This window comes from Vidua macroura, chromosome 21 (genome assembly GCF_024509145.1).
Source record: "Vidua macroura isolate BioBank_ID:100142 chromosome 21, ASM2450914v1, whole genome shotgun sequence".
In the NCBI taxonomy this organism is placed as follows: Eukaryota; Metazoa; Chordata; class Aves; order Passeriformes; family Viduidae; genus Vidua; species Vidua macroura.
In genome coordinates this window covers 10,614,234-10,636,948 of record NC_071591.1, presented here as the reverse complement: position 1 = coordinate 10,636,948, position 22,715 = coordinate 10,614,234, and the positions used below count along the sequence as shown (strand labels likewise).

The 22,715-nt window shown below is 58.8% G+C and overlaps 2 protein-coding genes across 5 annotated transcripts; one reads left to right on the top strand and one right to left on the bottom strand.

The window, feature by feature from the left end:
* Positions 1-27: 27 nt before the first annotated feature.
* Positions 28-7,699, top strand: LOC128817545 (ectonucleoside triphosphate diphosphohydrolase 8-like). 4 transcript variants are annotated; one of them, XM_053996108.1, is made up of 10 exons: positions 28-419; positions 1,470-1,614; positions 2,265-2,382; positions 3,021-3,171; positions 3,669-3,828; positions 4,363-4,593; positions 5,091-5,351; positions 5,704-5,814; positions 6,086-6,223; positions 6,558-7,699. In XM_053996108.1, exons 2-10 carry the CDS (start codon positions 1,489-1,491, stop codon positions 6,765-6,767), a joined length of 1,506 nt encoding a protein of 501 aa, XP_053852083.1. In that variant the 5' UTR covers positions 28-419; positions 1,470-1,488; the 3' UTR covers positions 6,768-7,699. The 4 variants fall into 4 exon arrangements, with proteins under 4 accessions (XP_053852083.1, XP_053852085.1, XP_053852086.1 ...); XM_053996110.1 differs by lacking the exon at positions 28-419 and adding an exon at positions 452-470; XM_053996111.1 differs by lacking the exon at positions 28-419 and adding an exon at positions 845-980 and having other exon boundaries at positions 5,091-5,180.
* A 1,052-nt stretch (positions 7,700-8,751) lies between these two features.
* Positions 8,752-16,431, bottom strand: LOC128817546 (ectonucleoside triphosphate diphosphohydrolase 8-like). Its single transcript, XM_053996112.1, has 9 exons — positions 16,283-16,431; positions 15,350-15,467; positions 14,761-14,911; positions 13,638-13,797; positions 12,595-12,828; positions 11,168-11,440; positions 10,463-10,573; positions 9,492-9,629; positions 8,752-8,978 (listed from the first exon to the last, which is right to left on the bottom strand). Exons 1-9 carry the CDS (start codon positions 16,403-16,405, stop codon positions 8,796-8,798), a joined length of 1,491 nt encoding a protein of 496 aa, XP_053852087.1. The 5' UTR covers positions 16,406-16,431; the 3' UTR covers positions 8,752-8,795.
* Positions 16,432-22,715: the final 6,284 nt, after the last annotated feature.

The window sequence follows — 22,715 nt, the reverse complement described above, 5'->3', positions numbered from 1 at the left end:
CAACCTGCCCAGGAGAGCGCTTGTCCGGGAGGCAGCGGGGCTGGGGCTGGAGAGCCGGGGTGGAAAGAGCATCCGGGATTAACCACTTCGCTGCTGGAGGAGCGGAACAGCCTGGCGCGCTCAGCCCGGGAGCGGGGGCGCTGCGCTGCTCGCGGAGATAATCGAGGGGACAGATAGATCCCAGGCAGCCCCTGCCCCCGGAGCCTGCGGGTGCCTGGCGCCGGAGGCAGCAGCTGAGCTCCGGGAGCCTCAGACACCCCTGCCAGACCTGCGGCACAAAAGCCGTGAGGGGCTGAGCCTGTCCTGTCACCCTGCTGCCACCCTGATGTCACCCGGCTCTGCGGGACCCCCACTGTCCTGCTGCAGGCCGAGTCAGGCTGGCAGCGGGGCTCGGGACAGAAAGAGGAAAGACCTGGCAGGTGAGGAGCTGTCCCCACAGCCATCCACGGGGGATCCATCCTCACAGGCAGGTACCGAACTGTCCCCACGGTTAGGGTCATTGCCAAGGGTCCCCATTGCCAGGGTCCTGTCTGACCCCATGGCCAGCACCTGCCCATGGCCAGAGTCCCGCGGCTTTGGGACAGTGTGGGCAGGGAGCGGGCAGGGAGCGGGCAGAGATGCAGGCAGACGTAGCGGCAGATAGGGCAGAGGTACAGCCAGTGAGAAGGCAGGGAGCAGGCAGGGTACAAGGAGGGTACAGGCAGGGGGACAGGCAGGGTACAGCCAGGGAGGGAACAGGCAGGAGCCAGGCAGGCCGGGGCCGGCTGTCCGCTGAGGCAGCCCCGAGCTCCCCGCTCTCTCCGCCCGCGGCAGCGCCCAGAGCCCGCCCCGGCCGGGGCCGGACCCGGACGTCCGAGAGCGGCTCAGCTTCGCTTTCGCTTCGCTCTGCTCCGCCGGGGCGGGCTGGGCCCGGAGCCGGCGAGGAACGGGCTGTGCCCCGATCGCCGCCCACGGAGGGACGGAGAGGGCTCCGGGCACAGGTACGGGAGGGTTGGACCGCGGCAGGAGGGAGCTTCAGCCCTGCCCCTTCCCGGCGGCTCGGGGCCAGACAAGTTCATGGTCTCCCCATCCGCCCAGCTCGTGTCCCAGGGGGTCACTTAGGGGGTGGGGGCGACCACGAGCTGCAGGGAGAAGTGGACCCCCGGAGGGGCTGGAGGCTCGGGGCAGAGGACGGCGGCTTGGCAAAGTCCCCTCCTCCTTGCAGACCCTCTCAAAACCATCCCTTCCCACAGACCCTCCCAAAGATCCCCCGTCGCACAGATCCTCCCAAAGACCATCCCTCACGCACATCCTCCTCCCAAAGACCATCCCTCCCCCCAAACCTTCCTCCTAAAGACCCTCCTCCCAAAAGCCGCCCCTCCCCACAGTCCCTCGGTGCAGACCCTCCTCCTAGAGACCACGCCTCCCCCCAGACCTCCCAAAGACCATCCCTCCGCAGTGACCCCTCCCTAATCCATCCCTTCCTACAGACCTCCCCAAAGCCCATCGATGTCGCCGCGCCTGCTCAGAACGGTGGGCTGGGGCTCGGCGGCCGCGCTGGGACTGCTGACGGTAGTTGTCTTCGTCCTGGTCCTGATCCCGGCAAAGGATGCTGTCCTTCCTACCAGGATCAAAGTAGGTGTCCAGTGAGAACTGGGGGAGCCTGGGAATGCCACCATCCCCTTTCTACCTGGAATTCTTCCATCAGACCTGCCTTCCTATCAGCCTGCGAGTTTCCCCATAACCTGGCCAGCTTGTCAGGACTTAACCTCATCAAGGTGGCACTGGGCAGATCAACCTCCCCCAAACCACGGTCCTGGCTGCTTGGTAAGGATGGGAGAGAGAAGTGCACCCTTCTCTCCACAGCTGACCCATCTGCCACCACAGTCACTCTCTTCCCTGTTTTCAGATATCCAGGTCACCTGCTGGGTTCACACCTCTCTTCCCTACTGCTTTCTGCTGCTAGTCTGCTAAAAAATGTTTTGTGAGGTTTTGTGAGATTTGCCAAAGGCCTGGGAGCAATTTGAGCCCTTTGGGCCACGCTCGGATGCCTCCCTGTTCTGCGATCACCCCGCTGACCTGCACGTCCTTTTGAGCTCTGACTCGCTGCAGTGGCGACCCCGGGGCTGTTAGAGGTGGAGCAGGGCTGCTGAAGGGAGGGCGATGTGCAGACCTCTGCTGCTCACGGTCGTACAGGGGAAGCAAGAGCAGAAGCTCTCAGAAACCCCCATGGCACTTTGTGCAGCCCCGAGCCAGCTGTGACCCGTGTCCCCTCTCCTCCCCAGTACGGTCTGGTGTTTGACGCTGGCTCCACACACACGTCCCTCTACATCTACCAGTGGCCCGCGGACAAGGAGAACGACACTGGCATTGTGTCCCAGGTGGAGGCCTGCTCTGTGTCCGGTGAGTGCCAGGATCTGCCCTCCCACTCTCCCAGCCTCCTGGATAGCTGTCCCAAACTCTCACAGCACCGTCACTGATCCGAGTCTTTCAGCCTGCTCTGGGCTGAAGGGAGATTGCCCTGTGAGGAATCACAGGAAAGGGTCAGGGGATCGTCTGCACCTGAGGGAGCCCTACAGTCATTGAGAGGTGCAGAAGTGGGGGAGGAATTGGGCCCCCACCTCCTCAGGTCGTGCAGCCAGTCCTGTCCAGATGTGCATCACCTCACAGCTTAGGAAGCTGGATGTGCCCTTTGCTCCTTCTCCCCTGCCTCAGCTTCCTTGGCTCTTCTTACCACGTGTTCACACCTTTTTCATTATGTGCAGCTTCGTGTGCCCACAGGGCCTCCCCAAAGCTGTGCACGAGTCCCTTAGCAACCTGCTGTCTCCACTCAGGTGGTGCCTGACAGCTCCTGGGGCAGCAGTTTGCATTTTGGTATCTGTGCAGCTCCAAACTGAGCAGGGCTGGGGCTGTGGCTGGGACACCTGGGTGTATCAAAGCAGCCCAGTAGAGCTCCTGGGGGAATGGGTGAACATGTCCCCGGCAGTCCCATCCCTCCGGGGTGGCGCTGGGCTCTCTCCATCACCGGTTCCCTGTGGCAGGACCTGGCATCTCCAGCTACGCAGATGACCCCGTGGGGGCTGGCGCCAGCCTGAAGCCTTGCCTGGACAGGGCCATGAAGATCGTCCCGGCCGAGCAGCAGCGGGAGACCCCCACGTACCTGGGGGCCACGGCCGGCATGCGGCTGCTGAGGTACCGGCACAGCCAGGCCGGCTCCTGCCGCCCTTCCCGGCGCTCCTGCGCCGCGCCGGAGCCGGGGCTGGCACCGAGCCCCACGGGCCGGGCCACAGGGGCGCTGCCTGGCCAGGCCGTGGGGATGGGCAGAGCAGCGCTGCCCGCGGTGCCGCAGGGTGTCCGGGAGAGCCGCTGGCCGTGCCCAGGGCACGCGCCTGGCCCTCTGCAGTGCCAGCCTGGCAGCAGCCCCAGAGGGGATGGGTCCCCTTTGCCAGAGTGGCATGAACTTTCCCAGGGCTCCAGCAGAGCCTGCAGGCAGCGGTTTTAGGGAGATTCCCAAGGCCCCGGGTGAGGGATTTGGGGTTTGCAGGAGCCACCTGCGGGCAGGGAAGTGCTGGAGAGATGTCTCAGAGCAGCTCGTGGGCAGGGCACAGCAGCCTCTCAGTGCCAGCCCCGCTGCCAGAGCTGCCAGCCAGGGCCTGCAGCACCTGAGGTGTTTGTGCCTTTGCTGGCAGGGAGGAGAACAGCACCAAGGCTGAGCAGGTCTTGGCCGAGGTGTCCAAGGCCATTGGGGAGTACCCTGTGGATTTCCGCGGAGCTCGGATCCTGACGGGGAGCGAGGAGGGCTCCTTTGGCTGGATCACTGTCAACTACCTGCTGGAGACACTGGTCAAGGTGCAGCTGGGGGAGAGGGCAGGGGAGGGGCAGCGGGCAGAACGTCCCTGTCTGAGCTACAGCCAGCTTTCCTTATTTGCAGAGGAGGGAAGAATGGAGCTTTGGGGCACTGGTCACCCAGCCAAATGTCCCCTGAGGTCGTGGGCTGCAGATTCCACCCCATTAATGTGATTAACAGGATCTTTGTGTGCAGCTCAGCCTGGCCCTGTGCTCTCGTGTGCCGACACACAGGTGGATTTTGGGATCCCAGGGATATACATGGCAGCAGGATCAGCCTCCGGGAGACAGAGTTCCTTTTTCCCTGATCAAAGTGTCTGGATGCCAGCAGATGTGCGGCAGCCAAGAGGCCGCAGCTCAGTGCTCCGTGGAAGTGTCTGTGGGTGGAGGAGGATGTGGGCAGGCAGGGGTAAAACAGGGAGCCAGGGGCATGTGGAAGGTGCCTCTGGGGCTTCTGAGCCCCAGACTCCTGGAGGGGAGGGAGTGTGAGTGTGAGTGCCTGCAGTTCAGCCTAACCCTTGCTGCGTGTTGGGCCAGTTCTCGTTTGCAGAGAAATGGGAACATCCCCAGGACACCGAGGTTCTGGGAGCTCTGGACCTTGGCGGTGCCTCGACGCAGATCACCTTCCAGCCCGGGGTGCCCGTGGAGGACAGGAACACGTCCGTGTTCTTCCGGCTCTACGGCACCAACTACTCCCTGTACAGCCACAGCTACCTGTGCTACGGGCAGAGCCAGGCCCTGAAGATGCTGCTGGCAGCTCTGCACCAGGTGCCACGGGGCACGGGGGCTGCTCAGCCATCTCCCAGTGCCATGGCACATCTCCCCCTGCGATGCTGGGCGTGCCTGTGGGCAAAGAGTTGGGAATTGGCAGGGCCTTGGATTTTATCTAGGGAAGCAAAAGATTGCCTCATTTGGGTGGAAGGTGGTGGTGGTTGCCAGCCAGAGCTCTCTTCTCCCCACATCTTGACATGCAGTGGCAGTTTTTGTGATTTCCCAAGGCCAGCTGTATGCGTAGTTTTTTGTGCTGTCACCATTCTCTTGGCCGTGCTCCATTTCTGCCCAGAGAGAGGTTTCCCAGCACAGTCCCTGCACAACTGCCCGGGGACAGAGCCAGAGCCCAGTGCTGTGGGAGCCAGGGATTCTCAGGGAGCTCACAGGTGGGGTGCATGCAGCCCTCCTGGGGTGTAAGTCCTGCTTTTTGGGATGGGCTGTGGGAAGGGTCTCAGTGGCATGGCAGCCCCGTGAATGGCTCCATCTCTCTCCAGGCCAGCTCGAGTGCCCAGATCTCTCACCCCTGCTACCCCCAGGGGTACCAGGAGAACATCACCGTGGCGGAGCTCTACGACAGCCCCTGTGTGCGTGCGCCAAGCTCAGCCAGCCCTGGCCTTGTCCTCGCGGTGACGGGGACAGGGGACCCAGCCGCGTGTGGCACGGCCGTCCAGAGACTCTTCAACTTCAGCTGCGGGGCGCAGGGGCCGTGCGGGTTCAATGGGGTCTATCAGCCCCCCGTGCGGGGACGCTTCTTCGTAAGCAGCCTCCGTCCCCGCGCCTGGGGGAGGGACAATGAGAGTTTTGGGCATAACCCATGGAAAACTGCTCTGGGAGAGTTTCTGATTAGAGCCAGCCCTGGGAGCTGGGTTGTGCCTGACACATGGAGACACAGGGGTTGCTGACCTTCATGCCAGGTGGCCCCCGACCTCTGCTCTCCCAGCACCATTCCCTGTCGGTGTGGGCAGCATTCCCAAGCTCCCTCCCACAGGGTCATTGCCAGCACCTTGCAGTGATGGTCCCCCTTAAAGGGCCCCCTGCGTAGGGGTGGGGGGCATCCGTGGCCTGAGTGCTTCACTAATCTGTCACCTTTGGTCTTGACACCCACAGGCCTTCTCAGGGTTTTATCACAGCCTTCACTTTCTGAACCTGACAGGAGGGCAGTCCCTGAGCTTGGTCAATGCTACCATCAGGAAGATATGCAACAGCAGCTGGAAACAGGTGAGGTTCTGCCCAGGAGTGCGTTTCACCTGGGCACTGGGCAGCCTGATGGCTCATCCACGGCCCATCCTCTGCTGTGGTCAGCTGTAGAGAGCCAGGAGGAGCAAAAAGGTCTCTGCACCTGGAGAAAGATGGGAGAGCAGCCTGCTCCCCGGGTCTCTTTGTTCTCCCGGTCTTTGCTCCCAGCTGCACTGAGGGGCTGTTCCCCAGTGTGGGCACATCCAGCGCTGCTCTGTGTCCAGCCTCTCCCCCTGTTCTCGCACCTCTGCAGGTGCAGGAGTTGTTCCCCACAGCAAGCAGGACCCAGATCCGTGACGCCTGCACAGCCAGCTCCTACATCCTCACCCTCCTCCTGCAAGGCTACAAATTCAACATCACAACATGGCCCAACATCCACTTCATCCAGCAGGTAGGAGAGCGTCCAGCAGCCCCCAGCTTCCACACTTTGTGCCATGAAGTGCCTTGTGCCCACCCTGCTGCTGCTGGGGATGGGGGATACCAGGGCAGCACAGCCCCACTGCCCATACCCAGGGCAGCTCTTGAGCTACACTCGTGCAGCTGCTGGCACATCTGGCCTGACACTTTGTGCTCTCCCCCAGTTTATGTCACTGCTGGGGCCTCTGCAGCCCAAGGCGGGCACAGAAATGGTGGTTGTGGAGCAGAACCTGGGGGTGCAGGCTCTTCTCTAGTTAGCCTGATACTTTGCAGCCTTTCCCATCCCCCTTCCCTGTCTGTCTGCACAGGTTGCTACCATAGATGTGGGCTGGACTCTGGGTTACATGCTCAATCTCACCAACATGATCCCCTCAGAGCCTCCCACAGCAGTCACAGAGCTCCCGAGAAGCATCTGGATAGCAGCCACAGTTCTGCTGGCCATCATGCTCGTCCTCACCTTCTGCCTGCTCACAGCCACGTGCTGCCAGAGAAACTCCTCGGGCTACGAGCAGCTGTAGCAGCACTGCCTCTAGAGGCTGCCAGGCCACATATCCTGCTGCCACACTCTGCCAGGAGCTGCTTCCCGAAAATCACCCCTGTGTGCCCAGAGGCCATGAACTTGTCCTGAGGGGCCGAGTCCTGGCCTGGTGAGCTGGAACTGGCACAGCTGTAAAACACCCTCCTCATAGCTGTGTGCTCTTTGGTTCTCCTTTCCCTGTGCTGCTGGTTGGAGATGCTCCAGGAGGGATGGCTTGGCCACGCAGGGCAGGGGCTCAGCACTGGGGCCTGGGGACCACCCTGCTGTGGGGTGACTGGAGAAGGGGGCTGGGGGGGTCTGGCAGCAGTGGAACTGTCACAGGACTGGTTACAGCCCACAGCAGAAACCCTGGGTGGGACACAGGTGGGACACACACATCTTGCCCCATCCCAGGGCCAAGGTCTGCATCTCCCGTGGCCAGTGCCAGCCCTGGGGCCATGGCTTTGGGGATGTTTGGGACACTGGCCTGGTAGACAGGGCTCTGCCTTGGACTGAGAAGCCCTGTGAGGGGGGGGGTGGCACAGCTCCCTCCTCTCCTGCATGAGGTTCCTCTCCAGTGCACCTGTACCCCACCTGTCTGCCCCATGCCTGGCAGACAGCTCATCCTTGCCAACACAGGGTGACTTGGGAACGCTGCTGGGACATGGCAGAGGCAGAGGGGCTCCCAGGGCCCCCCATACATTTTTGGGGAGTCTCACTGGCAGCCATGTGATGGGTGAGTTGAAACACCTCCTCAGAGAAGGAAAAGGCCTGTCCTTGTGCCCTGTTGGCTCCACTGCAAGGTCCAGCAGACACCTCAGTGTCTGCAGGGACACCACCCATAGATTCATTGCTTCCCCTGAGTCTCGTTCATCACCAGCCCTTACTTGGGAGACAGAAGTAATAAAATCACAATGATTTGGGAGCAAAGTAGCAGGCATTTCCCCATGTGCTGCCTTTTATAATGTTTATTTGGATGACAGGAGCTGTGAGGTGCCCAGCATTCCACAGGGACACCAAAGGTCTGCTCCTGACTGTGGGAATGCAAACAACAACACAAATCATCCACAGAGCAGCTAAAAATGAGCAGAACCAAAGGCAAAGGCTGTGGGCAGGACCCAGCTCAGCCACGTGCAGGGCAGGACTCACAGCCTGATGGAGCCTCATCCTGACACCCATGGGGTCCAGGCCTTCTGCTGGTGGGACTGTGCTGTCTCCAGGAAGGCACTGAGGAACATCAATCCCTTTATTCCAGGTGAAAAGGAAGAGGATGAGATGAGTGGTGAGATGTGATGATCAGATGATGTGACATGCCGTAGCACGGTGATGAGATGAGGAGATGGACTCTCTGGAGGGGCATGCACCACACTTCTGGCTGTGGGTGCTCAGTTTTCTTTCTCCAAGACCATCTCCACATAAGCCCCATCCACAGACCCTCCACAGGGCCAGCTGGGGTCCCACAGAACATCCCTCAGGCTGGCAGACCTGGCAGGGACCCGCCTGGCTCTTGGTGACAGCGCTCAGAGCTGGCATTCCATGGAGCTCCCTGTCCCCAGGTGCCTGCACTGTGCCCCACCAGGCTGGCACTGGGGCACTGTCCCACGGCCAGGCTGGCCCTCCACAGCCCCAGGACCAGCTGGTGGGATGGAGCCATGTCTGTAACACACAGAGCAGTGACAGGAGGCACACAGGCTTGGCTGAGGCTTCTGCAGGCTGATCCCATTGTGTCTCCATGGGAGTGGAGCTCCTCTGGAAACTTCAGAGAGTGCCTCTCTGCGTGTTGGGGGCCAGGCCCGTGGAAAAGCAGACCCCAGCTTTTGGAGCTGTAGAGATGACTGTGCTCAGCAGCACAGACCCAGCTCTGGGCTCCAGCTCCGCAGGCAGGAGCTCCAGCACAGGGACTCCAGCACAGCTCTGCAGCCCCAGTCTGTCCCTGCTGGGCTCCCAAACGGCCAGGCAGGAGCATGGGACTCCAGCATGGCTCTCCAGCCCCAGTCTGTCCCTGCTGGGCTCCCAAACGGCCAGGCTCCTACACCCACAGCTGCAGGAGCAGGGCAGCGAGCCCCAAGACGAGAGTGAGGATGATGAAGGCAATGGCTGCAGCCCACAGGGAAGACCTGTGGCCCTTCAGCCTGGCTGGCGCCTCGGCTGGGACCATGTTGGTGAGGTTCAGCATGTACCCCAGCGTCCAGCCCACGTCGGCGCCCCCCGCCTGCCCCGGAGAGAGGGGACGGGGTTAGCCCTGCAGGAGAGCTACTGCTGCCACGGGGCCACCCAGCCCCTCCTGCTCTGCCCACACGGCGTGCAGCAGCTGTGCCCACAGCTGGATGGGGGCAGGCAGGGCTCTCTGCACCGCTGCTCCCCAGCACCTTTGCTCTCTGTGCCCGGATCTCCCACCCCTGCTACCCCCACACACGGTCTGGTGGGGCTGGTTCTCCCCAGCACCCCTACACAGGGTCTGGTTCTCCCCATCACACCCATGCAGGGGCTGGGTCTCCCCAGCACCCCAAAACGGGGGCTGGCTCCCTCCCGGGACCCCAGCACAGGGGCTGGCTCCCCCTCAGCACCCCAGTGTAGGAGCTGGCTCTCCCCAGCACCCCCACATAGGGTGTGTCTCGCCCAAGCACCCCAATATGGGCTGGTTCTCCCCCAGCACCCCAACATGGGGCTGGTTCTCCTCCGGGACTGCCTCTGCTCCCCCTCACGGGCTGGGAGCGCTGCCCACCTTCATCTGGAATAAGATATTGTTCCAGCTGGTCTCGTTGAACTTGTAGGCGTCGAGGAGGAGTGTGAGGATGTAGTTGGCGTTGGCACAGTATTTCGGCAGTCGCTTGGGATTCTCTTCGGGGTAGCTGGAAGAGAGCTGGGGTGGGGAATGTTTGGGGAGGAAGGGGAGTTATTGACAGGCCATTTCTGTGCAGAGACAAAGCCCTGAAATGTGCTGCACAAGCGGCAGTGGCTCCATAGTCACTAACAGCCAGGAAGAGACTCCTGGGCCAGGCAGTGATTTTGAACCTCTCTAAGCAGGACAACTTCTTTGGGGAGGATTTACACTCCACATGGAAACAGGCACATACTGTAGCTTATTGTACCTCCTCCTGCCCCAGATTCTCCCATCTCGGCCTCTTCATGCAAGGGGCTCCTGCTCTCTGCCCCACGGTAGCGCTGGCACATTTCTGGGCTTATCCACCCCCATTTATTGCCCAGAGGAGCTGTGGCTGCTCCATCCCTGGAAGTGCTCAAGGCCAGATTGGATGGGCTTAGAGCAGCCTGGTCTAGTGGAAGGTGTCCCTGCCCATGTCAGGGATGTGGAACAAGATGAGCCTTCCCAACCAAACCAGTCTGGAATTCTATGATTCCAAGATTTGACTTGTCTCCAGCATGGTGCCAGCAGCTGGCTCTGCTCTCACCATCCTCCCTAGCATCCCCATGCCCACCTCCATCCCCGTCCCCACCTCCAACCCCAGCTGCTTGCTGCCCTTGCCTGCCCTATCTGCCCTTTTCTCAAGGGTGAATGAGCAAGAAGTGGATACAGGACAGTCCCAGCTCCACCCAGAGCTCAGAGGTGGCTCTGCTGTGTAGGACACAGTTCAGAACCAGAGAGCCTTGCCCTGGAGGGGTCCCCACTCCCTCCCCCCACCCCAGGACCCCTTTGCTTCTGAATGTTCCACACGGCCTCCATCCTGAGGAACGTACATCCTCCCAGCTCCTTGTGCAGAGCCCCTCGATGGCCTCTCTGACCACGGCCAGCGGCTGCCCCTCCGTCAGGTTCAGGAACTTGAAGTTATAGTAGAAGGCAGAGAAGGCCTGCAGGGCGAGAGACAGCAGCACTGGTGAGCTGCGGTGGGGCACCCCAGCAGCTGCAGCAGCAGGAGATGGGGTTTTCCTTCATGGGGTTTGTCCCACCCCAGGTAGTCCTGGGGCATTGTTGTCCCTGTCCCTGTCCCAGCAGGTGATGGGCTGGGGGTTGGTGCCTGCTGGTGACAGCAGCACAGCCAGCACAGCCAGAGCCTTGCCTGAAGCCGCTGTCTCAATTCCTATTGACAAACCCTGTTTTGTTAACAAATCCCTGGCAGCGTCCAAGGCCAGGTCGGACAGGGCTTGGAGCACCCTGGGATAGTGGGAGGTGTTCCTGCCCACGGCAGGGGGGCTCAGGATGAGCTTGAAGTTCCCTTCCAACCCAAACCAGTCTGGGATTCAATGATTCTCAGCATGGTCCCGCTTGGAGATTTGGCTGGAAAACCATCCAGCAGCAATCCCCAGTGTGCCCTCAGGCAGTGGTGCTTGGGGAGGCTCTTGCCCCTGTTCCCTGCAGGGAGGTGACAATGCCACGGGGCAGCGGGGACAGCCCAGCACCGGGGGACGCCTTTCCGAGGAGGTGGGAGGACGGATTTGCCTTACGATGAACTGCCCCCGGAGCGGGGGCTGGTAGACGCCGTCAAAGGTGCAGTCCTGACTCTGGCCACACGCCGAGAAGTTGAAGAGCTTCCTGAGGGCTGCCAGGCAGCCGCTGGCGTTGCCCCTGCCCTCCAGGGTGACGGTGCTGTCGCCCCGGGGCAGGCGCGGGTCGCTGCCGTCCGTGCAGGGGCTGGCGCGGAAGGAGGACAGCGACACGGTCTCCTTGTAGCCCTTTGGGTAGCAGGGGTGATCGACTCGTGTGCTGGGGGACGACTCCTAGGACAGCAAAATGCAGCTGCAGCTCCTCCGGAGCCTCCTGGCTGCGTGTGGACACACCCAGCATCTCACCAAAGCCCAGCACCGGCATTCCCAATTCCTCTGCAGGGAAAGGCCCTCCTGCCCTTCAGTCCTGGTCTTGTTGGCTGTCCCAGCGTGAACCCAGCACTAATTCTCACTCTGCTTTATCTCATTCCCTCTCCCACAGAGGCCCAGTTTCAAGGAGCCAGCATGTCTCTGCTCTGCCCAGAAGGATAATTTCTGGGGACATGTAAAGCCCTCTCTAGCTTTAGAGAGGCTAAAACTAAAACCAGCTAAAACCTCTGGTTCTAGCTCCAGCTCCCTCCAGGGTCACAATGTGGGACTTTCCTGGCCATACAGCAAGGGCAAACCCTTCTGGCTCACCAAGGCAGCTCTGCTGGTGAGGTGCAGCTCCATGAAGATGCTCTTCACCTCTGACCTCCCCAAAATTGGCCTGAGAAAGGTCTTCAGCTCACGTTTCTCAGGTCGTGAAGAGTAGCTGAGGTTTAGGGGAGCTGTAGGTTCCCTGTGACAACCCTCTTGTTAAGGCATGATCAACTAGAGCAGGCTGCTCAGAGCCTCGACCCATCAGGTTCTGAGGATCTCCAGAGACAACGACTCTACAGCATTTCTGGGTCTTATTCCAATATCTGATCATTCCTATTGGGGAAAACTTTTCCTCTTTGGTTGGAAGCTCAGATGTTCTAGCTTGTGCCCCTTGCCTCTTGTCCTGGCACTTTGCACCTCTGAGAAGAGGCTGGTCCTGCATTTCTGCACACTCCATGTGAAGCCAGAAGATCCCAAACTGCTCCTTTTGACATTTTCCCCATCCCTGGAAATGTCCAAGGCCAGGCTGGACGGGGCTTGGAGCAGCCTGGGATAGTGGAAGATGTCCCTGCCCATGGCAGGGGGTGGAACAAGATGATTTTTAAAGTCCCTTCCAACCCAAACCAGTCTGGGATTCCATTATACCCGTGCTCCTCTCCACATTTGCCCTGCCATGATCCAAGGGGTCTGTCCTTGCTCTCAGTCCTTGCTGATGCCTCTCCAGAAGAACCCTGCCTGTCCTTAATTTATACTTTAACAGGTGTGTGGTTGGCATCGTGACACCACAGGCCTCAGCAGCCTCTCACCACAATTAATTCCTTCGCCAGCCGCTGCAGCATCTCGTTCTGCCCGTAGCAGAGGTAGCTGTGAGTGTAGATGTTGTATCTGTACCCGTACAGGGTGAACTCAGAGGCTTCACTCTGGCTCGGTACTGAACCTTCGGGTATAAAGGTGATTTGAGTGGATGCTCCTCCAAGATCCAGTGCCCCAAGAATGTTGGCTGCCTCCGGATGAAGCCATGTGTGTGCTTTGGGAGAGTACTGACAACGAGAGCCAGGAGAGGAAGAGGGTTAGCACAGAATGCCCTGAGCAGAATTCTCATCCCATGGAAGACAACAGGGTTTTGGTATTAAATTCAATGGGCCTCTGCATGTGGGCCCCCCTACCCTCCCTGCCCAGGCAGCTGGGATATTTATCAGAGCCAGGCAGAAATGGAACTCCCAGGTGGTCAGTAGGGACTGACACTCTCAGGTCAGTAGAGACTGACACTCTCAGGTCAGTAGGGGCTGACACTCTCAGGTGATCAGCAGATGCTGATGTGCTGTGGGCTCACCTGGCTCTGAGTCACCACCCCCAGGCCAAAGTGCTGGTGGCAACTGGCTCGGGGACTTGCCCTTCCCGAGGAGGCTGCAGGGGCCCTGGTGCAGGAGGAAGGATTTCTATCCAAGAATCCTCCAGCAGCCCCCACAGGAGCCCGACACTGCCAGCACCACACCGAGCTGTGTCACGGCTGGGACAGAGCTTTGGTCTGAGCTGCCTTCAGCTGGAGTCTCCCAGCACTGCAGGGAGATGGAACTTCCCAGGCAGGGAGACAGAGCCCAGCTGTGCTGCACTGACCTCACAGATCCCGAGACCCTCTGACCACTCGGTGTGGATATTGCCCTGAGCTCTCAACAGACACCCTCATTCCTGAGCTCTCCCTTCTCACTCACTGTGGGCAAACCAGAGTATGTGTCTCCTTCCTTTGGGCCATTGCCAAAAGCCACGAACCCTGACCTCTCCTGCACTGAGAAAGCTTGAGGAAAATCAGAAAAGCTGTATAGCAAAGGGTGTTCCACCCTTCTCCCACCTTGGTGAAGGAGTCCAGCAGGTAGTTGATGGTGATCCAGCCATAGGCCCCCTCTTCCTCTCCGGTAAGGATCCGAGCCCCTTTGAAAGCCACAGGGTACTCCTGCATGGTTCCAGCGACCTCAGCCAGGATTTGCTCTGTTGCTGAGCTGTTCTGTTCCCTAGGAAGGATGCAAAGGACAGGACACATAGCCAACTACAACAGAGGAAACACAAAGAAAGTCTGGTTCTCTCCCAGTTCCACACACTCTCAGTTTTTGCAACAAGCAGTTTGGCTGAAAGGGTTTCCTGCCCTTGTCTGAGCTGCTCATCCGAGGTAAATCACAGCTGTCTCAGCTTGGCATTGCCAATCTAGGAGCAACAGCAACCCCTCCCCTACAGTGCAGCTTGATCCCAGTCACCCAGAGCCTTCCCAGGCCACCCTTCCCTGCCTGAGTGCTGGAAGCTGGAGAGGGTTGTGCTGCAGGACCTGGGTTTGAACATTACCCCCTGGCTGTGCCCAAGAGACAGGGCTGGTTGCTGACCTCCAGGGTTTTTTCAGGAAGGTTCCAGGCTGGGTTCAGACCTCTCAGTGGGGAAGATGTCTCAGGGCTGTTCTTATTCTCTGGAGTGAGCAACCTTCAGGCTATGGCGCAGCGCCTGCCCAGGTCTGATTGCCAGGGCACAGAAATAACGTGAGCTATCTGCAGCCATAAAACCAAGAGCCATGAAATGAAGGCTGCCATTTGAAGAGAGCTAATATGGGCTGGTGAAAGGTGGGGACAGGACCTGCAGCACTTTGTCACCTCCTACCTCTCCCCACCAGCACCCATCCACCTGGACAGGTGGCATATCTGCTGGCATCCCAAACCCCTTGTTATTAAGGAATAATGAAGAGCAAACAAAGCTGTGAAAAACATTTCTTGCTTAGAACTGGGCATGCAGCACCATCCTGGGATGTCCTAACAGACAATGCTCAGGACAGTTCAGCCCTCCCTGTGTCTCTAAGCTGCCTTTTCCCCCTCTCCTCCCTCCCCAAGTTGTTTGCTTGTGGCAGTGTGGGAGCTGGGGTCCTGGCCCTGTGCAGGAACTGTGCTGGCAGTGGCTGTTTGCAGCTCTGTCACTGCTGACACCCCCAGCAGTACCTCAGTAGCCTCATGCCAGCCGTTGCTCCAAGATAAGCTGGGACATCCCTCTGCTTCTCAGCAGGAATAACCTCCAGGGCTTTATCCAAGCACTCCCTTAAGGAATTGCCAGCTTCAGGGGGATTGTTGGCATAGCTTGATATGCCTTGCCCTGAAAAAGAGTCAGGATGGGACAGGCTGATGGGAATGGCTTGGGTCAGGGTTGTAGGAACAAGAGGGCACAGGGCAGTGAGGGCTGTCACCTCTTAGCAACAAAGGTACTTCTCCAGGGTCCCCTGAGACCTGACTGACTCACATGTCCGTTCCTCTCCCATGTCCCCATGCTTTCAGCAGTGTCCCTAGTCGCTACAGGTGACACCTTCTCCAGCCAGGACAGCAGCTGGGGGCACTCCAAGGTGGAGGAACAAAAACTGATTCACCATTGATGTGCTTCAGTCCCCCCCAGTGCATGGGCACCCTGCAGCTCAGGGACCCCCCAGCCACAGCCACAGCTCCCCTGTGCCCACAGTGCCAGCCCGAGGGACAGGGCTGTCCAGCCAGGTCACCCTACCCACCACTGGAACAGAGCCCATGGCAGGGGGATACTGACCCTGGACATCACAGGACAAGGTCTGGCTGACCACTCCAGTGTCGTTCTCCTTGTCTGAATCCCACTCGTACACAAACAGAGAGGTGTGGGATGAGCCCGCATCAAACACCATCCCATACTGCAAGGGAAACCAACACAGAATCAAGGTGGGGGAGCAGCAGCCTGGCCCTGGCCCCATTGTGGCCCTGCCAGGGCAGTGGGGCCAAAAGATTCCCCCAAGGCCACGTCTGAGGCACAAACCCATCAGCTGTGCTGTGGCAGAGCAGAGCGGTGGCCTCAGCCCCCCACAGTGACTAAGGGACTGTCATTCCCTCTCCTGAGGTCTGTGCTGCAATGCCAACTCACACAAGCATTTCATGCTGTTTCCTCATGCTGTTTTATTTTCTTTCATGGTCACATACCTTTTGTGTCTGCACTGGCCCCACCTTGGGGCCAGCAACTCTCCCATCTCTCGTGCCCCTGCTACCCCGTGGCTGCAGCCAGCGTGGGCAGGCGTGGCAGGGCCTCTACAGGAGCACTCAGCCTCCTGCCTCTGCCCCATAAAGCCTTCCCCTCAGCCAAAGCTCTGCCGCCCTCTCCAGCAGGGTGGGATGCCATGCCCAGGGCACGACAGGATGTTTGTGCCATGGTGTGAGGAGAGCTGGCAGGAACAAAGGGAACACCGAGGTGCCCTGGTGGAGCACAGGGAGCATTTGCCCCAAGGTAATCACCAAACCTGGCACAGCACAGTGGGGATAAGTTCCAGAGGAGCCTTCCCCTCTGACTCTCTTCTGCCTGCACCTCGAAGTGGGGACAAAACACCCACCCTGCTACTGCCAGGCAGGTCCTGACCCCATTGCCTCTCCCAGCCCCATGGACCAGCTGCTGGCTCGGAGCACCTGCCCAAGGTGACTGGGCTCACCACAGGTGCTCAGGGACCTCCTCTGGTCTCACCTTGACCGTGGGTGGCAGTGTCACATCTTCAATCCTCACCAGGCTGAGAACCAGGGCGATGATGGAGAGTGCCACCAGTGCCCCGATGATGGCACCGGTGAAGGACTTCTTCCTGGCCAGCATTGAGGGAAGGCTCCTGAAAACCCAAACATGGGAGAAGTGTGGCTGGACACGTGGGAACAACAGTGTCAATGAGAGCTGCAAGGAGATCCATTCTGAACGCTGACCCTGTCTCAAGCCATGCCACTCAGAAATCCTGGTGAATAATTAGATTTTTTCCTGGGAAAAGCAGTATTAGGATAAAATACAGGGAGCCGGACAAAAGAGGGGCTGGGTGCCCCGCAGCCTGGCAGAGCCATGATGGGATCACAACAATCTCCCAGCTCCCATACCCAGGTCTGGTGGGGGGTGAAAGGAATCCTGCACAGAACAGAGGAGAGCACGGGGAGCTGCAGAGCCCTCAGCTGAGGCACTGCAGCTGGGCAGAGAGGCTGTTTCACAGGCTGGGAAGGGCAGCTCACCTGCCTGCACTCCTGAAGCACTGGCCCAGCTCACCAGGCCGTGCCCTGTGGTGTCCCTTGGGGTCCCTCTGTGCTCCTCCAGTGCAGCAAGCGCAGCTTGGACTTGCCTTTTATGTCCTCTGGAAGTGGATACTGCTGGAAAATCTTCCCCCCATTATTTTCTCTGAGGGCTCATCAGCCTCAGGTGAAACTCTTGAATATCTGTTCTCCTGTTTGTCTTGCAGGTGTACATTCATGGCCCCTTCTCTTCAGCCAATTAGTTCCTCTTCCTCCTCATTTGAATGGAATGGTATGAAGGACACATCACTGCATTTAACCCTTGTCCCTCTGCTTCTCTGGGCTGTCACACCCCCTGTTTCTGTTTTCTTTTTGCTCTCCCCAGCCTTAACATTCCCATTACAAGCTCTCTACAGGGTCTGGAAGAGGTGAGAGTGATGTTTGCAGCATGCATTGCCCAGCAATCTAACAGTGGGGTAGGTACCTGACAGTAACTTCTCCTGCAGTGAGGTGGAAGCTCACATCAGAGGGGAGGACTGCCCTGCCAGGGGTCTCAGCAGTGCTGGCTGGGCTTTGCCTTGGGAGAGGCCAAAGCACCTTCATGGCCCAGCTGGGACTGTGGTCAGCCCTTCCCTAGGTTTGACCCAGCCCTGTGCTGCTCCTGGGGTCCCTGCAGAGCCCGAGGAGAGGTGAGGGAGTGGGGAGCACTCAGGACTGCCCTGGGAGTGGAAGGGCAGCGGAGCAGGGATCTGCTCTCCCTGGGCCTGCAGCCGAGCTGCTTCCTGCTGCTGCAGCTCCCTGATAAGAGCCTGCTGGGGCTATGGCAGGATCTGCACTGACAGAGCCAGCTCCAGCTGCCTCAGCTGAGCCAAACAGGGCAATGCCAGAGGGAAATGCTGTGCCGGGGAGCTCTCACTGCCCTGCCCCTGCAGGGTGGGTGTTTCAGAGGTGCTGCTGTGTGCACTAGCAGTGTCACCATACCGTGACAGCAGGGGCTCCTCTGGGTGCTCCCTCTGCCTGCTGTCCCTAATCTGGGATCTTCCACCCCGTGGAATCAGAGCAGATTCACGCTCTGAGTCAAGATAATGATTTTATTTCGCAGAGATGGGTGCTGGGTGGTGAATCAAAGCTGACACACCCCCAGCATGCCAGGTGCCCATTTTTACACATTTGAAGCAATAGAAATGAGCAATTCCCTACAGCTAACCACAACTAGTGCAGCCATTGGTTTTGCAGGCTCTGCCTCATTCAAAGAGACCCTGCACACTTCTTTTACTACTTCTGCTCTGTGGGGAAGGGGCTTATGGAAGTAAGGGGTGATCACAGCCTGTGGGCAGGGATTTTACTGTGCTAATAAGCACCGGAAGCACACAAAGTACTTTGGCTTTGTAATTTGATTTATAGTGCCCTCCTGCTCTTCACTTTTCGGGTCATGGCTCTCGGGTACTGCAGGATTGGTCTTTCATAAGTTCTTTTGTTTGTTCTGTACTGCAGTGAATTTTTAACCTTCTCGTACTTCATTTCAACAAATCCCCTCTCTGACATTTAGGGAAATGTCCATAGTGCATTTCCCATAAATCTCACCCTATTTTTAGAAAAACATAGTTGACTCTTACCTGAAAGAACAAAATAAACACAAACTCTTTCATTTTGAGATATGATGGCATGTCAGTACAGTCTCTGTGGGCTCACTGCACTTCAGCATTCCCATGGCAGTCTCCTTTGGGGTGGCTCCTGAAGCCCAGAGGGTGCCACCACTCCTGCATTCCCACCTCCACACAACACACAACCTTTCAATTCACCTGGATTCAGTGGGAGGGTGGATGAGTGTCCCTGCTCTGGAAATCCCCTGGTGACTGCACAGGGCTGTTCTAAGCACAGGGGTCTCATCCCCACTTAGGACAGAGAGGCACCAACCAGCCCTGGTCCCTCAGGGACACGTGGCACTGCCAGTGGCTGTGTGCACCCAGAGCTGAACAAAACCTCCAGCTCCAAACCCAAACACAGGATAAGCAAATCTTCACTTCACTTTTCCTGTCCCTTTTTCTAGTAAAGAAACAGTCCCAGAAGTTTTGTTGAGGAGCTGCTCTCCCTTGCCCATGCTGGCCCCATGTGCAGCTCTGCAGCTCTGCCAGGTGATGCTGCCCTGGCAGCCAGGCTGTGAACCACAGGATCACAAGGATCCGTGTGGAAGGACACAGTTCCAGCTGCCTTATCTCAGCTGAGTCAAACGGGGCAATGCTGGGAAGGAAACGCTGTGCAGGGGAGCCCTCACTGCCCCTGACCCTCCCCAGCAAGGCCCCAGCAACACCCTGGCTCTGTGCTACATCCAGCCCTCAGTTTTCTCCAGACACTCCCACCCAAAGGGGTGTCTCTGCTGAATTCGGGGTCTCAGGGTTACGTGGTGCCTGAGCATCCCAGGACCTGGAAGGGCCGTGGGGTGCGTGGCCCCCAGGGGCAGCTGCTCTCACGTGGCTCCCTCAGCTCCTTGGGCACATCAGCCCCAGCCCTGTTTGGCTTCAGGGCTGTGCTCTGCTGAGAGTGAAATGTGCTATTTGCTCCTCACTGAGAAAGGGACCAAGTGTCTCGTTCTGACTTCTGATAGACAAATCTGCTGTGGGGAAGTGTGGCTAGAGTACACACACACCCCTGTTTGATCTGCTTTTGACATGTATTTATTTGCCTGTGGCCCTTGCAATGACTCTGGCACCCGGCAGGGAGTTGCCAGGCTGGTGTGGGGACTCGGTGGGGCTCTGGGCCAGCCATCACTGCCAGGCTGACAGGTGTTTGTGAAATGACATCACCTCCACCGCCAACACCTTCCTGGTGCCTTCTGAAAGGAAAGCACCCTGACTCAAGGTTAAAAAAGGGAGTCTCATTTCCCAGCACTCAGTTTCTGTTCCATAAGGTCACCCCAGTCCCAGGTGCAGGCGGTGGCTCTGAGCATGTCCCATGTCCCCAGCAGAGCTGCTCCACTTGCTCTTGGCCCATGTTCCTCTGCCAGACGTTCCCTGGGTCTTGCTGGGGCTTGTCCCAGCAGAGACCAGCTCCAGCCCTCCCCTCTGCTCTGATTCCAGCAGGACTGGAGGAGTTTGGGCCATTTGAAGCTTCCCTGTCCTCAGGCACTGCTTATGGCAAGTTGCAGGGAAGGATGGAAGTCCCTTGGGCCACCCATTCCCGGATGGATTTTGGGAGCCCCCTTGCCCCTCTGCAGGCCCAGGCCATGCTGGAGCCCTGTCCTCCTGGTGCATGGAGCCCGTCTGGGCTGTGGCAGGCAGGCTGTGCTCTGTGTGTGGACACGGCAGCACTGGCTGCTCTCCTGCAGCGTACCCTCCCTGGTTTCAAATGGCTCTCCAGGGGCTGCTTCCGTCCCTGCAGGAGCTGGGACACACGGAAGAAGGTGGCAGCTGGGGCTGGTACTGCCCCTGTGCCACAGGAATGCTGCTTTGGCACCTTGGCTGGGCTGTGCAGAGGCTCCTTCCCCACCAGCCCAGGGTGCAGAGGGGCTCGGGGCTGGCATCCGCAGCCGCAGCCTTGGGGAGCTGCACCTCTCTGCTAGGGTATCCACATGGGCAGAGCAGCAGGGCACTCCCCTGCTGCTGGGTTCGGGAAAGGCCCTGCTGGCAGCAACACCCACCCACAGCAACAAGAATAAACCCAGAGGTGCCATTTTCATCTTTGCCAGGGTGCACTGCAGCGTGGGGAAGAGTGCTGGCTGGGACCTGAGGAGTCCCCAGCCCAGGCCAGACACCTCAATGCTCGCACTGGGCAGGGAATGGGTGTCAGGGTCCCCTCAAGCTGTGTCAGAATGGGGAGGCTCCAGCAGAATTTCTCCATGGGGGGTGCTCCCAGAAAGAATTCTGTGTGGCCACAGGCTGATGTGCCAGCACTAATGCCCCAGCAAGGTTTGCTCCAGGACTTGGTGGCCCTGGGCACAGCAGGTGACTCCTCTGCACCAAGCATGAATCCTGGGAAGGGACATGGGGTAGTCCTGGCTGCCAGACCATCCCCCCACCCCAGCACCCCCACCAGGGCATCACAGCCAGTGCTGCTGTTCAATGTCGTGTCACCCGTGTCCCCACACGCCCCAGGGAAGCTGCCTTACCTCGCAGCAGCAGAGCTGGGACACGCTGTCCACCAGTTTGTCCCCAAGGCAGCAGCAAAACACTGGCAAAGCCACTGGCAGGCGAGGCGGGTGGCACACGGGATGTTGCACGCGGGGAGATGTCCCCCTGTCTCGGACACCAGCCCAGCGTCAGGGTCGCTGTTGGTCTGGGACTCACGGTGCTGGCAGCCCCAGCAGGGCTGGGCAGCAGCCAAGGGCTCTGTGCCGTGCAGCGAGGCTGAGGGATGTCATCATCTGTTTGATCTTCTTTGGGGCTGATGAGCCCCTTCCTGAGTTTATTAATTAGCTGGTGGTTGGGAGCTGTGGGAGTGTCCAAAGGCACCACCGGTCCCCAGGGCCACTCTGTGAGTGCTCCCTCCTGACTCAGAGGCTTTGCTGCCTGTCCTGCTCCTCTCCTGTCCCTCACCTGCTGCGGCTCCAGCTCCCCAGTGCTGCAGCAGACACTGACCCCACACAGGTGCCACCCCACGGCCCCTGCCCAGCCCCACACCAGCGACCCTGTGGCTGCTGCTGACACCACTCCTGTGTGTGACAGCAGGGACAGAACACCCCTGGCCCGTGCACTCGGGGTGACCGGGGGCGTGTGGCACAACCACAGCAAGAGAGGGATGAGCTCACACTGGTGTGAGCTGGGGGTGACGAGCAGCAGGTGGCTGCCACCTCCCAGTGACGTGTCCTTGGCTCAGGGGAGCCACTGAGAGGCTCCAAGGGGGATAACCTGAGCATCTGGAGCAGGTGACAGCAAGCCCTGGGAGATTGCATCCCAATGGGAAACAGGAGCTGAAGAGCACCTGTGAGGCAGGTCCAGTGCCACCTCAGGGTGTGCAAGAATCACAGAACCTCCTGAGCTGGAGGCACCCATGGGGATCATCCAGTGCAGCTCCTGGGCCTGCAGAGACAACCCAAACAACCCCACCCTGGGCATCCCGGTGACACTGGCACTTCACACACTGGTCTGCACTTCCACAGAGAATACTGAATGCCTCCTGCTCTCCAGGGGGTCTGGGGGCAGCACTGCAGCCCAAGGCTGGGGCTCAGTGAGACCTCCCTGTGGCAAGCACATTTCTCTCTCTCTCAGGATTTTTCATTGAGGTGCACAGAGAGAAATGAAAGAGAAAACAATTTCTATTTCTGCTCCTTGTTCTTCTGTCGTGGTATGTGTTCAGAGAATTGTTTACCCAGAGTGAGTGCTTGGTTGGATCATGGTGGATTGTTTGGGCCTGATGGCCAATCGGATCCACCTGTGTCTGGATTCTCAAGAGAAGGTCACAAGTTGTGTGCTAGTTAGATACGATAGAGAAAGTAGCAGGTAGTTTTTAGTATCCTCTTTTATAGAGTATATTAATGTATTATAGCATAATTATAATAAAGAAATCATTCAGCCTTCTGAATTGAGTCAGACATCAGCATTCTTCCCATTGGGTTCGCCAGCATCTACAACCCCTCCCTTCAGAACCAGCACCAGCCCTGCACGCTCCTGCCTCCCCACACCCCCATTTCTGTATTTAGGAAACTGAGTGAAACACAAAGAAAAATCATATTCCTGTTAAAAAACACACACATCAGTGATCTCAACATGACCTCACAAAACCCTGTCAGAGCACTGAAGGTATGAAGTGCTCAGGGAAGTGAGGGGACAGATGGAAATCCATGAGCCAGCTGCTGGGCAGGGCAGGGCAGGGCAGGAGTCTGGGCTGTACCAGGAGATCTACAGCAACCACCCACCCTCCAGGCAGCAGTTTGAGGTACAACTGTTTTCTAGGCAAAAAGCATTTCATAAAAAAACCTA

Coding starts and splice junctions, on each gene's coding strand:
- LOC128817545 (XM_053996108.1), top strand. CDS start 1,489: ATGTCGCCGCGCCTGCTCAGAACGGTGGGCTGGGGCTCGGCGGCCGCG. Junction 5,352..5,703: donor CCGTGCGGGGACGCTTCTTC/GTAAGCAGCCTC, acceptor TGACACCCACAG/GCCTTCTCAGGGTTTTATCA. Junction 5,815..6,085: donor GCAACAGCAGCTGGAAACAG/GTGAGGTTCTGC, acceptor GCACCTCTGCAG/GTGCAGGAGTTGTTCCCCAC.
- LOC128817546 (XM_053996112.1), bottom strand. CDS start 16,405: ATGCTGGCCAGGAAGAAGTCCTTCACCGGTGCCATCATCGGGGCACTG. Junction 11,441..12,594: donor TGGCGAAGGAATTAATTGTG/GTGAGAGGCTGC, acceptor TTGCTGTCCTAG/GAGTCGTCCCCCAGCACACG. Junction 9,630..10,462: donor GCACAAGGAGCTGGGAGGAT/GTACGTTCCTCA, acceptor TCCCCACCCCAG/CTCTCTTCCAGCTACCCCGA.